Genomic DNA, 14,080 nt, shown 5'->3' with positions numbered 1-14,080 from the left:
GGTAGAATCTGGTTTTGGCAACCTCATGGAAGAATCCTGACGAGTAACTACTGGATTTTCAAGTTGTTTCTTTTTTTTCCCCTTATTCTTTTTTCTTTTCATTTTTCCTGTTTCTTTTTTTCTCTTCCTTTTCTCCTTTTGTGTTTTCTATTTCCCTTTTGTTTTGTTTATTTCCCTTTTTTAAAAATGTTCATGATTTTAAAAAATCATAAAGTTCAAAAAATATTTATGTGTTTTATAAATAGTTCAAAACTTCCGAAAAATGTTCATGTTTAAAAAATCACAAATACTAAATATGTTTTCTTATTTGTTAAGAAAATTTAAAGTGTTCACATTTTTCCAAAATTATGTTAAAGTTCGAATATTGTTGCTACTTTCAATTTTTTCCATAAATTCAGAAAATATTCAAGATTTTTTAAAATGTTCCAGCTTTCAAAAGTTTTTTGCAGATAAAATAAAAATGTTTTCCTTTTTCAAATTTTGTTCCGAGTTTCACAAAATGTTCCCATTTACAAAAAATGTTCGTTGTTTCAAAAAATGTGTCGTGTATTTTGAAATATGTTCAGAATTTTCAAAAATTGTTTGAATTTAAAACTATTTGATATATTTAAAGTGTTCTTGTTTTGTCAAAAAATGTCTAGAATTTCTAACGACCCAGTTGTAGTATGAAAATATATTCTTAGGTTCAACTCACTCGCTGAGGCAAACGGCTTCTATATATCCATAGTATGACATGGGCAACGATCGTCGTCATCTATCGTTTGCAAAATATAAGGCAAATACAGACGCAACACAGACATAATCATCTGCGGATCATTGTGAAAAACATCATTCAAATAGTTTGCCTAAGTTCTCTATTGCATTGGTATTCACCCTTTTATGGATCAATCATAGACTATGGGGGTGTTTGTTTCCAAGGACTTTTTTGTGTAGGGACTAGAAAAAGTCCTTTTTAGAGACTTTTTTACCAAACGGGAGGGACTTTTTAGGGACTAAACTAGGCATTTGGGACTAAATGAAGAAGACTCTCAAGGAGAGTCTTTTTGGGACTTTTTCAACAATGCCCTTCCATGCACCCATTGGCCCGTCACCCCATGGTGTTATTTGATTGTTATTTTTCTATATACTAGGGGCAACATGGTCATTTAATAACCTCTAGGAAGGGACTAGAGACTTTTTAGTCTCTGGAAACAAACAGGGAGGGACTTTTCAGGGACTAGAGACTTTTTAGTTGGGACTAGAAAAAGTCCTAAGACTAGAGAACCAAACACCACCTATGTTGTTCATAACTTGCTTCCCTTCTTGGATCCAGTTGGTCTTTGTGCCAAGGCGCAACGGTCATCTATTCTTATTCATGTTGATGCCCTTTGGGCATGATTTATAAAACAAACATTTATTAGATGTGTTGCTCATGGCTTGCTTAACTTCCTGGTCGTAGTTCTACTTTGCGCCAATGGCGCAACGGGTCATCTAGTGTTGTCAAGACATAATAGAGGCGGAGGCGAGTAGCTTAAGGCATATTGGGTGCTGCATGTGAGGTTTTCAAGAGGCCCAAGTTGGGCAATTTTTTAACCCAAAAACTTGGCATTCCCTATTTAGCGCTGAAGGCGCCCATTAATGTGTGTTTTGCAAGCCGGCGCACAACATTCTTCACGCCTGGGCTGGCCCATTTCCTTTTCTTTATTTTTCTGTTAAAATAGCAAAAATTAGTGCATGGCAACGAAATCAAACCAGGGACCTTAAGTTCACAGAGCACGCGCCAACTACGACATCACACCACCTTTGACTAAAAACTTTGTTTTCTCCTTTTATTATTTCTCCAGTTAACCGAGCCCCCGATTTTGGGAAGCTTCCAAAACTGGGTTTTATATTTTTTTTCTGTTTTTTCTAACGGTTTGGTCGGTTTTTCTTTTATTTTTTGTTTGCATTTTCTTTTCCAAATACTTGAACTTTTTTCAAGTTTCATAATTTTCGTTTTGAAAATTGATTTTGTTTTCCAAATTTGTGGACATTTTAAAACTTGATGTACTTTTTTTCAAATTCGTGTACTTTCTTAAAATTTGATGAAGTTTTTTCCATGATTGATGAACTTTTTTTCAAAACCAATGAACTTTTTTTCAAAATCGCTGAACTTTTCTCAAAATTGATGAACTTTTTTTCCAAATCGATGATTTTTTTCCAAAATCAACAAACTCTTTTTCAAATTTGTGATTTTTTTTCAAAATTTGGTGATCTTTTCCCCAAAATTGATGAAGCTTTTTATGAATTCAACAAACTTTTTCAATTTTTCTAACTTTTTTACCATGTTGGTGAACTTTTTATTTGCAAATCTATATGTTTTTAGAAAAGCAAATGCGTTTTATTTTTTCAAATGGTCTATATGGGTATGTTAATGTTGTATTAAAAGAATTATTAACTCGAAGTGTCCATAAATTATGGACAACTAGGTAGTCTTGGTCCAGGTGGTTGGTCGGCTCAGACTTTGGCGATGTTGGTGACCACGCAAGTTCGAATCCCACCTCTCCCATATTTATTCAGATTAGGCGGCGTGAAAGCGCCGAATAGGAGCTTTTACGCTACAGGCATGGTAGTGAATATCTTGGAATTTGGCCCCAAAACCCAAATGGAAGGAATAGCTCATCGTAAGTAAAGGCACGAAAGGCCCAAAGAAAGTTTCAATTATTATTTTCACAAAATATTATGTATTAGATGACCAGTTCTACTCCCTCTTACGCAGTAGCTGACATGATCCCTAGTAGAGTATTTGCATGTAACCATATTGACCATTAAATGTTTATAAATGTAATGATTAAATGTTTTTAAATGTAATCAATGGTCGCTATAGGATTTGGTTGCAATTAATAACCAAACGGATGTATCCACAATTGTGTCATACATTGCAATAAAACTTTGTTAGATTTAACCCCTTATTAGTTGCTCAATGCTCTCGAGTGAGGATGTGGATGTGCTCACATAGCAGCAATTTAATGGTTCCACTTTTATAATTTGTTTGGAAGTGTTTTAGTGGTTCTAAATAAGGATGTGAATATGCGCATATAGCAAAACATATAATTATCGGCTCCAAAAAAATTAATGTGCTCATATATGCATAGTTTGGCTAACAATCAATATTATATAAAACTACCATCTTTACAAATTGTGTATGTTACTATTTACTAAAGATTTGCATCATCCATCCATACACAAAAAGCAACGGTTATGTATCAATTGCTACTAAATTTGGATGTGCGGATAAGGATGAACTTTAATACCTTCCATGTCATGCAAAAAATTATTGATCACCAAAGTTTCTCGTACAATATTCTAAAAGTGTCTCTGACAATTGGATCTAACATGACTACACATAGATGAAACTCTTTTGAGTGAACTATGTAGTATTAGTCAAACCCTCTTGTGTAAAATGGACAAGTTTTATGGTCCTTGGGGTGATAATTTTGTTTATACATGTCCACTTCTATATAAGGGAAATGCATCTCCACATATCTCCCACGAATATGTCGTTAGCCAACGGTTTCAGTAAATCTTGCAGATCCTTTTGGTTCCTACTTATAGTAGTAGGTTTGTTTGTCATTATAGGATTTGGTATGCCGAGGAGGGGTAGGCGGGTGGGTATCGCTTATGTCCATGACGACAAAGAGCGTGATGTCACCTTCTTCAAGCGACGTGGCGGTTTATTCAAGAGCGCTGCCGACCTCAATGCCATCACTGGTGCTAGGGTTGCTGTCATCCTGGAGACAGGAAAGAAGAAAATGTACTCATTCGGGACGCCATCAGCTGGCCCCATTGTCGATGTTTTTTTGTCAGCGGCACCGCTAGGAAATCGACTCACTGAGAAGGAAACAAGTGCCAAGATTTCCCAACTACAAAGTGAGGTGGCTCGACTTGATATGGAGCATGGGATGGAGGATAAGAGAAATGAACTCTCCATCCAACACGTGAAACAAATCCAAGAACAGTACCCAGGTATGGTGGCAAACCTTATCTTCTCGAAGGAACAAGATCTCAACCTGGAAGATGCTAAAAAGCTCTTCAATGAACTCTCTCGTGTCTATGAGGACACTAGACGTCGGCTGCCTAAATTGCATCATAGCTACAAAGCCATAACTAGTGATGCAAGCGTGATTCAAAACATGCTACCATCAAGTGGTCCATCACTAAAGAGCTTGAATACTATCCCTTCATCAGTGCACTCAATGTGGGATCATCATCTTCCGCAACACCATATGCCTTCCACTCCACTAGTATCACCACCAGATCACAATGTGGAACCAGTTTTTCCTCGGGCACCACAAATGTTCCATGTTGCATCAGCGACTTCAGGGCCACAGTTTGCTTCCCAGCTACAAGGCATACCTAATCAGGTACAGGATCTGCCTCCAACAGATTTACATGTCGAGGACTATATAAGCCCTTGCGACATAGTGCACCCACCACAAAACAATGCAAGCCCTATCTCAACAACTGAGCATAATATGGAAGCCTCTCCACTATTGGTCTACTCAAGTGGCAACGATTTTGTTGTGGATGACCCATTTGGCCATGACCAATGGGGTTTTGCTCTACCAGATCAACAACTCTACAATAGATTTCTAGGGATGGATGGTTACTTGGGCTATAATGGTACCGATGTAGGACAGTCTTCTATGGGTAATGGTGGACGGGTTGATGCTCCTCCAGAATCTTCTCCTGGCAAGCAAGATGCCGATGCTCATATAGAGTATGGAGGACTTCCTTAGATGCTAGTTAGCAATTACATTTTAGTGCGACATTGAAATAAAATCTAGTTACATTTTCATTTGGAAAATTGTTATCATTTGGACTATTTCCTAAGCCCCATTCAAGGCAATAATATGCATGTTCGGTATTCCATGTCTCAGATCATGAAGTTTGTTTTATTTATGTGTCTCTTATTGTTTTCATAATAATCAAACATTTTATTTTTCTTGTTGAGATGATATGATCTTATAGATGAAAGAAGGGAACCTGGATAAAGAATAAATACTCTCTTCGAATATTGCAATCAAACCATTAAGGATGGCAATGGGTGGAGTTCGAACCGGGTTGAACAAAATAAAATCCATATCCATGAAGACAGCATCTGCCCACCCAAGAAATAACCCACGGGCAAAATATTGTGTCCATGTCCAAACCTGATGGTATCCATGATGTCCTCTCAAGACATATACATAAGACAAAACGCAACGTTCACATAAACTCTCCCATTCTTCACCTCATGGCAGGCTAGGCTTCACTTATGGAAATCAACGTCCACTAATAACCTAACCTCATTTAGTATTTTTCTTCCTTGGGAAGAAGGTAGACCTTCCCAGATTGTCAATTTTTAATGAATCTTAATCATTCACATCCCTTTTGATTGAAATAACTGATTTGGAAAAACATAATTACTAATTACATTGCGTAAGTACAGATCATGTCATGTGTTCAAAAGTGAACTATTTACTAATTTTCTATGGCCACCAACTAACCACCGAATTGTCCACCTCTATAAATCTACGCTCCAATTACTACTCATAATTTTCAGAAATACTTGCAAAAACTCATGAACAAAGCATGTGTTGCACATCCGTGTACAGGAACACCAGGCGTAGCTCGAAAAATGTTCTTATATTATGGGACGAAAAGAGTAGGAACACGAAAATTAGCTCGAACGCTGCCTTGCTGCATCCCCAAGCCAGTGTGCTCTTGTTCTTGCGTGCATGCGCGCTCTGCACGACGCGTGCTCTGCATTGTCGTGCTCACTGTAGTGCCTTGCCATTCACTGGCTTGCGTTAGCCCACTGCTGCACCTTGGAGTCAATATGGTGGAGATAGAGGATTTGAGGTGATATGGAGCTGCGTTGTCGCAGGCCAGTTGCGCTAGCTGCTGCAGTGCTCCACCATACGTGCAGTGCTCCACCATATATGTCCATGGTTAAAATTCAACAAAAAAATAGTAGCTATGATCATTAAATAGACTGGAAGATAGTACAAATATGAATTCCCGCTCAAGGGACAAGCATCGAATACTTCCTTTGATTGCATAAGACTAACAGAATAATAACAACCCAATATAAGATTAATTTGGAATTATGCCAAATAACGGTTTTGCTTAATAGATGCCAATGCGTATTGTCATTAAATTAAAACCATAGTCTACGAAGACATGGCAACAACTACATTTACGCACCAGTAACGACATAAAGGCGCCCCAAGTATAGAGATCTCGATGAATATATTGTAAAATGTTTTTTTCAAACATGCATATTGGCATTAGCTCTACTCATTAAGTACTATGCGACAAACTTAGGAAGATGTGATGACCGCCCCATATGGACACGCCCAGTTAATTAACACAAGTACCAACATTTTTATACAAGAACAACCTAAATCTAGAAGTCGTGTTTTCATAAACTCAGTTCTTTTTAGCGGATAGCAGACGAGCTTTGTTCATTAGGTCAATTGTGAATAGCCATGCTGGGTATATTAAATGCATGCCACAAAAGCACAAATCCAAGGCCACGCCTATGTGTGTGCAGCCGGCGTGATGGCACAGGGCACCCAGTTTTCAAGGGGCCTAAGATCGAACGCCTTAGATCATCAGGCCTAATAATCCCTAACACATACGATATAATTTTCCTTGATGAACAACAGAGGTCCTATATGACGTATGCTGCGTCAAAATGACGGCCTCCTGCAAAGGGTGCTTCCTCATGGCAAGCCAACTCAATATCGGTAGCGCTACATCACTTTTTGTTTCCGCGTCTGGTTTTTTAATTTTCCTAAAAAAGTTGCAATTGGTTTTGCTTTTTGTGTGCAAAAACATGAATATTTCTTAATTTTTAAAAGTAGATTTTTTTCTATTTTTAAATGAAAATTTCAAACAATTTTTTAAATTCCTGAACATTTTTTAAAACTATGATTACTTTTGAAATTCCTTTTTTAAGTATGAACAGGTCTTAAAATCAACGGGCATTTTTTGGATAAAGCAAATAATTTGGGAAATTCCAAATATTTTTTGAATGTTTTGAAGAAAACTTTAAAATAAATGATTTTTTAAAACAAGAACAGAATTTTAAATTATAAACTATTTAACTTTTTTCCAATATATTTTTTACAAAGTTGAACACTTTTTTAGTTATTGAAGAATAATTATCAAAAAAACTAAAGAAACCATTAAAAACCAAATCCGACCAGAACCTGCTAGAATGTCTAAAAACCCGGATCTTTAGAAAGTACAATAAACTAAAATGGGTCGGCCCATCTCACTATGTCTTACGCAGCTCCCTTTGGTCGACAATCAGTCGCAGTAAGCGTCATTTAGGATTCACCCTAAATAGCAGCCCAGTTTCAGCTGTTGATGACCGCCCAGTTCCTCTCGTAACAGCGGCCATCGGGCGGTGGTAAGGCCCATTAGTTTTTTTTTCTCTGCAACGCTGAACAGGCCTGCTTATTCTTCAACGCTTTCGTCCCTCCGTCTCCGCAAAGCCGAACAGGCTTCAACGCTTGGTGCCTTCGTCTCGGCGGAATAGGGTTCTTCCTAGTAAGCCCTTTAGTAACCACTAGTAAGTGTGCACGTGCAACGCACGTCTCGATCAAAGCATGAAATTTGTGTGAGTATCTATTTTTGAATTCATATTGAGGTTAATTAACTTCCATGTAAGATTAGCTCTCCTGCGTGAAACGAAGCTTACTGTATACTACTCCCTCCGTTCCCAAATATATCAGTATAGAGGGTGTTCTGTTTACAACAACACATGAAAAATAGTGATAAATCCATGTAATAGCAGCATCTATGGCGACCATAGAGATTTGAATAATAAAAGTGAATGATAAAAAGTGTCTGCATGAAGCAATACAATCTTGCACATAGCATTGGCCTTGTTTCACAGGAGTTATGCAGGTCATCTTCCTTATCAGGAACATTTGGCATCAGGCCTTCAACGCTTCACCCCAAATCATTTTCTTTAGTTCTAACCAATGAGAACTTCAATTACAAGGATAGAATAAAGTGATGGCGGGACTCGACAAATGTATCATGCAATGAATGATTCATAGTGTGCTTCATCCAGAGCATGCAAATTTAATTAATTAATTAAACCAAGGAAACATCATCCTGAAAGCTAGCCTGGTCTAAACAAACACTTGACAAGGGAAATCTTAAAATCGTGCAAAAAACTAGTTAGCATGATGCGCACCTGTGCAGAATCTGAGATGAACGGGAGCACAAGATATCTGCCCAAAACCGTCTCATATATGTCTCCCAATGTCCCACTCTCCTTAGTGAACCCAGTTGCAAGTGCTTCCTCAAAAGATTTAGAACCTTTCCTGAGACCAATCTGAAAGCGAAAAGACAGTTTATTGAACACCTGACATGATAGTCCAAAGTGCATACCAAATGGGACAAGATATCAGTTGTACATGATTTCCATCTTCCAAGTTGGACAATATGAAATGATCAATTTAAGCAAGAACAAGTAATAAACAATGCCCAATGCAAGTTATAAAGCTAAAGAAAACAATAAACAATAGTTGTGGGTGTTCGACTGCAAGCCAAAGCTTCAAACGGTGAAAACTCAGTTACATGTCTAAAGCTGGAGATACATGAGACTAATGAACCTTAACAATGATGTCGGACTTGGCTTCAACCAAAGAATCTTTCAGGTTCTAGGCCGCGTCCTGGACACCGGCGGCTTCAGAAGAGAAGGGCGAAGGGGATCGAGGCGTGGGGACGAAGAACAGAAGAAGTGGGAGGTGGGTGGTGAGGGGCGCAGGAGGTTACCATGATTTTAGGGACACGGGATTTACATACGAGGAAGTTGCCGCAATGGGGCAGGGAAAGTTTCGTTCGCCAGAAGATTCCTCCGCCTATTTAATTGCTATTTGCACCTAGGTAGGTCCTTGGATTAATTTAATCGGTTAGATTTCATTGATTTAGATAGTCATAAGGACATAATTAGCATGTGCCAGACACTGAAAAAGCACCCCCAACATATTTCGTGAGCCAGCGCACAGACTTACAAACTTGAACCAAAGTCGCAGAACAGAACAAATATGTGTTAAATCCATCACTCAATTTGAACACACCAATTGATGTGTATATTCAAGTTGTGCCTCAAGTTGATAGACCCGTAAATCCCGAGCAAAGTAAAGTTGGGACTGAACCAGGGAGCACCATCTGATGACTCCGATCTGCCTGACGCCCTTGAATGCCCCGGGGAGCAGTGGGAAGAAGTTCCACCCGCCCCTCACGATGTACTGCAGGGAACAACACACACAAAACAAATTGTCAAACCCAATCCCGAGGAGGGATAACAATAGCGATGGTGTGGCAGTGGTCGTGCATACCTCCTCGTGTCAGGCGAGGAGACCGTTACAAATGTAAAAATAACCTTGCTTAATCGAGAACATGGTACTTTGAACAGATTATTCATGGACTAAAGTGTTCCACAAGCTCCTGACCTGAATGGTTATAGATAAACGTCGTAAAAAAACTATTCAAGAAAGATAAATAAAATAATTATTGTACATGCTAATTCTGCACATTTGTTTCTGGTAAAGAGAAGGATTTAACTTGTGCACATTCTAAATTCAAAAGCCGTAAATTGGCAGCAGGCTAATGGTATTAAACCAGCCAGCATATGCAAATATGATACCGAAACCAGCCATCATATGTGAGGAAATAAAAGACAAAACACGATTACTATAACACCGAGAACTGACAAAATCAAATTCAGTTCAAAATCTTCTGAAGAGTTTTTTTTAGGATATGAAGATATTAACATACCAATCAGTCACATAAGCATATCAGGCCCTAAACGTACAAGGAACTATATTTGCGATAACACCTAACACAACAGTTGAGCATTGCATATCAAATTCTACGTAATTGCACATGCCTTAAGTTTGTGTTCGTCTTGTTCTTTTGCAGTTCCAAGCACCTCTAGTTGACCCACTTTGCACTCCCCATCTTCTGGACATCTGCAAGCAAACACACCACAAATCAACTCAATCCAATCCCAGCCCCCAAAATAGAAGAACAAAGCTAACCTCATAATCCAGTCACCCATGTTAATACACAAATTCTTTCTGGACCCCAAGCAACCGCCCTAAGCTTCTTTGAAAAATTCGTCCGCTGGGTTACCGCCGAGCGGCCGTCGGAAGGGAGCGCAATGGAGGCTCCTCGTGCGCCCCGGCGTCCTCTGCATGGAAGACGCCTCGATCTGCATGGGCTCGCCATGTGGGGACGGGCTGGCTTGGTGGAGAAGAGGAGGGGTTGCGTGGTGGACGCCGACCACTTCAGAAGAGGAGGCGAAGGGGATCGGGGCGTGGGGACGACGAACAGAAGAAGTGGGAAATGGGTGGTGAGGGGCACGGGAGGTTACCATGATTTTGGGAGTCACCGTGATTTAAAGGACATGGGATTTACATACAAGGAGGTTGCCGCAACGGGCCAGTGAAATTTTCGTCTACCAGAAGATTTGTTGGCCTATTTAATTGCTATTTGCACCCAGCTAGGTCCTTAGATTAATCTGATATGTTAGATTTCATTGAGTTAGATAATCAGACGAACATAATTAACCCATGTACAGTAAATGGGGTGTTGGTAAAAAAGAAAATATTTGCTTGTTTAATAATAATATAGATATACTGTGTTTCCTGAACGGGAGTGCATCCCTTTGGTGCTCGAGCTCTATGGAGCTTTTTTACAAAAACATAAAAAAATCGCATTTCAAAGTTTCAAAAATAGTAGCTATGATCATTAAATAGACTGGAAGATAGTACAAATATGAATTCCCGCTCAAGAGACAAGCATCGAATACTTCCTTTGATTGCATAAGACTAACAGAATAATAACAACCCAATATAAGATTAATTTGGAATTATGCCAAATAACGGTTTCGCTTAATAGATGCCAATGCGTCTTGTCATTAAATTAAAACCATAGTCTACGAAGACATGGCAACAACTACATTTACGCACCAGTAACGACATAAAGGCGCCCCAAGTATAGAGATCTCGATGAATATATTGTAAAATGTTTTTTTTTCAAACATGCATATTGGCATTAGCTCTACTCATTAAGTACTATGCGACAAAGTTAGGAAGATGTGACGACCACCCCATATGGACACGCCCAGTTAATTAACACAAGTACCAACATTTTTATACAAGAACAACCTAAATCTAGAAGTCGTGTATACCTTTTCATAAACTCGGTTCTTTTTAGCAGATAGCAGACGAGCTTTGTTCATTAGGTAAATTGTGAATAGCCATGCTGGGTAGATTAAATGCATGCCACAAAAGCACAAATCCAAGGCCATGCCTATGTGTGTGCAGCCCGCGCGATGGCACAGGGCACCCAGTTTTCAGGGGGTCTAAGTTCGAACACCTTAGATCATCAGGCCCAATAATCCCTAACATATACAATATAATTTTCCCTGATGAACAACAGAGGTCCATTATGACATGCTGCGTCAAAATGACGGCCTCCTGCAAAGGGTGCTTCCTCATGGCAAGCCAACTCAATATCGGTAGCGCTACATCACTTTTTGTTTCCGCGTCTGGTTTTTTAATTTTCCTAAAAAAGTTGCAATTGGTTTTGCTTTTTGTGTGCAAAAACATGAATATTTCTTAATTTTTAAAAGTAGATTTTTTCTATTTTAAATGAAAATTTCAAACAATTTTTTAAATTCCTGAACATTTTTTAAAACTATGATTACTTTTGAAATTCCTTTTTTTAAGTATGAACAGGTCTTAAAATCAACGGGCATTTTTTGGATAAAGCAAATAATTTGGGAAATTCCAAATATTTTTTGAATGTTTTGAAGAAAACTTTAAAATAAATGATTTTTTAAAACAAGAACAAAATTTTAAATTATAAACTACTTAACTTTTTTCCAATATATTTTTTACAAAGTTGAACACTTTTTTAGTTATTGAAGAATAATTATCAGAAAAAAAACTAAAGAAACCATTAAAAACCAAATCCGACCAGAACCTGCTAGAATGTCTAAAAACCCGGATCTTTAGAAAGTACAATAAACTAAAATGGGTCGGCCCATCTCACTATGTCTTACGCAGCTCCCTTTGGTCGACAATCAGTCGCAGTAAGCGTCATTTAGGATTCACCCTAAATAGCAGCCCAGTTTCAGCTGTTGATGACCGCCCAGTTCCTCTCGTAACAGCGGCCATCGGGCGGTGGTAAGGCCCATTAGTTTTTTTTTCTCTGCAACGCTGAACAGGCCTGCTTATTCTTCAACGCTTTCGTCCCTCCGTCTCCGCAAAGCCGAACAGGCTTCAACGCTTGGTGCCTTCGTCTCGGCGGAATAGGGTTCTTCCTAGTAAGCCCTTTAGTAACCACTAGTAAGTATGCACGTGCAACACACGTCTCGATCAAAGCATGAAATTTGTGTGAGTATCTATTTTTGAATTCATATTGAGGTTAATTAACTTCCATGTAAGATTAGCTCTCCTGCGTGAAACGAAGCTTACTGTATACTACTCCCTCCGTTCCCAAATATATCAGTATAGAGGGTGTTCTGTTTACAACAACACATGAAAAATAGTGATAAATCCATGTGACAGCAGCATCTATGGCGACCATAGAGATTTGAATAATAAAAGTGAATGATAAAAAGTGTCTGCATGAAGCAATACAATCTTGCACAAAGCATTGGCCTTGTTTCACAGGAGTTGTGCAGGTCATCTTCCTTATCAGGAACATTTGGCTTCAGGCCTTCAACGCTTCACCCCAAATCATTTTCTTTAGTTCTAACCAATGAGAACTTCAATTACAAGGATAGAATAAAGTGATGGCGGGACTCGACAAATGTATCATGCAGTGAATGATTCGTAGTGTGCTTCATCCAGAGCATGCAAATTTAATTAATTAATTAATTAAACCAAGGAAACATCATCCTGAAAGCTAGTCTGGTCTAAACAAACACTTGACAAAGGAAATCTTAAAATCGTGCAAAAAGCTAGTTAGCAAGATGCGCTCCGGTGCAGAATCTGAGATGAACGGGAGCACAAGATATCTGCCCAAAACCGTCTCATATATGTCTCCCAATGTCCCGCTCTCCTCAGTGAACCCAGTTGCAAGTGCTTCCTCAAAAGATTTAGAACCTTTCCCGATACCAATCTGAAAGCGAAAAGACAGTTTATTGAACACCTGACATGATAGTCCAAAGTGCATACCAAATGGGACAAAATATCAGTTGTACATAATTTCCATCTTCCAAGTTGGACAATATGAAATGATCAATTTAAGCAAGAACAAGTAATAAACAATGCCCAATGCAAGTTATAAAGCTAAAGAAAACAATAAACAATAGTTGTAGGTGTTCGGCTGCAAGCCATAGCTTCAAACGGTGAAAACTCGGTTACATGTCTAAAGCTGGAGATACATGAGACTAACGAATCTTAACAATGATGTCGGACTTGGCTTCAACCAAAGAATCTTTCAGGTTCTAGGCCGCGTGCTGGACGCCGGCAGCTTCAGAAGAGGAGGGCGAAGGGGATCGAGGCGTGGGGACGAAGAACAAAAGAAGTGGGAGGTGGGTGGTGAGGGGCGCAGGAGGTTACCATGATTTTAGGGACACGGGATTTACATACGAGGAAGTTGCCGCAATGGGGCAGGGAAAGTTTCGTCCGCCAGAAGATTCCTCCGCCTATTTAATTGCTATTTGCACCTAGGTAGGTCCTTAGATTAATCTTATCTGTTGGATTTTATTGATTTAGATAATCATACGGACATAATTAGCATGTGCCAGACCCTGAAAAAGCACCCCCAACATATTTCGTGAGTCAGCGCACAGACTTACAAACTTGAACCAAAGTCGCAGAACAGAACAAATATGTGTTAAATCCATCACTCAATTTGAACACACCAATTGATGTGTATATTCAAGTTGTGTCTCCAGTTGATAGACCTGTATACCTCCCGTGTTAAGATTTTTCTTAGAAAATACATTGACAAGCGAGCTACATCAAAATGACAAATGGCATTCGCAAAATAATGAACAGTGAATGTACTGTTCACTACAGAAAATAACAGCCAT

At 38.9% G+C, this 14,080-nt stretch overlaps 1 protein-coding gene across 1 annotated transcript; it reads left to right on the top strand.

Annotated features, from left to right (window-relative positions):
• Positions 1 to 2,488: 2,488 nt before the first annotated feature.
• Positions 2,489 to 4,757, top strand: LOC125518362 (transcription factor rlmA-like). Its single transcript, XM_048683234.1, has 2 exons — positions 2,489 to 2,642; positions 3,574 to 4,757. The coding sequence occupies exons 1-2, from the start codon at positions 2,489 to 2,491 to the stop codon at positions 4,755 to 4,757; spliced, it is 1,338 nt and encodes a 445-aa protein (XP_048539191.1).
• The last annotated feature ends 9,323 nt before the right edge of the window (positions 4,758 to 14,080 follow it).

The sequence above is a fragment of the Triticum urartu genome, chromosome 7 (genome assembly GCF_003073215.2).
Source record: "Triticum urartu cultivar G1812 chromosome 7, Tu2.1, whole genome shotgun sequence".
In the NCBI taxonomy this organism is placed as follows: domain Eukaryota; kingdom Viridiplantae; phylum Streptophyta; class Magnoliopsida; order Poales; family Poaceae; genus Triticum; species Triticum urartu.
The sequence above is the reverse complement of the archived record's forward strand: the minus strand, read 5'-3'. Positions and strand labels throughout refer to the sequence as shown.

Bases quoted from the DNA above. Each gene is read 5' to 3' on its own strand.
- LOC125518362 (XM_048683234.1), top strand. From the start codon at position 2,489: ATGTTGGTGACCACGCAAGTTCGAATCCCACCTCTCCCATATTTATTC. The intron at 2,643-3,573 runs GTAAGTAAAGGC...TCCTACTTATAG, and splicing joins AATGGAAGGAATAGCTCATC to TAGTAGGTTTGTTTGTCATT.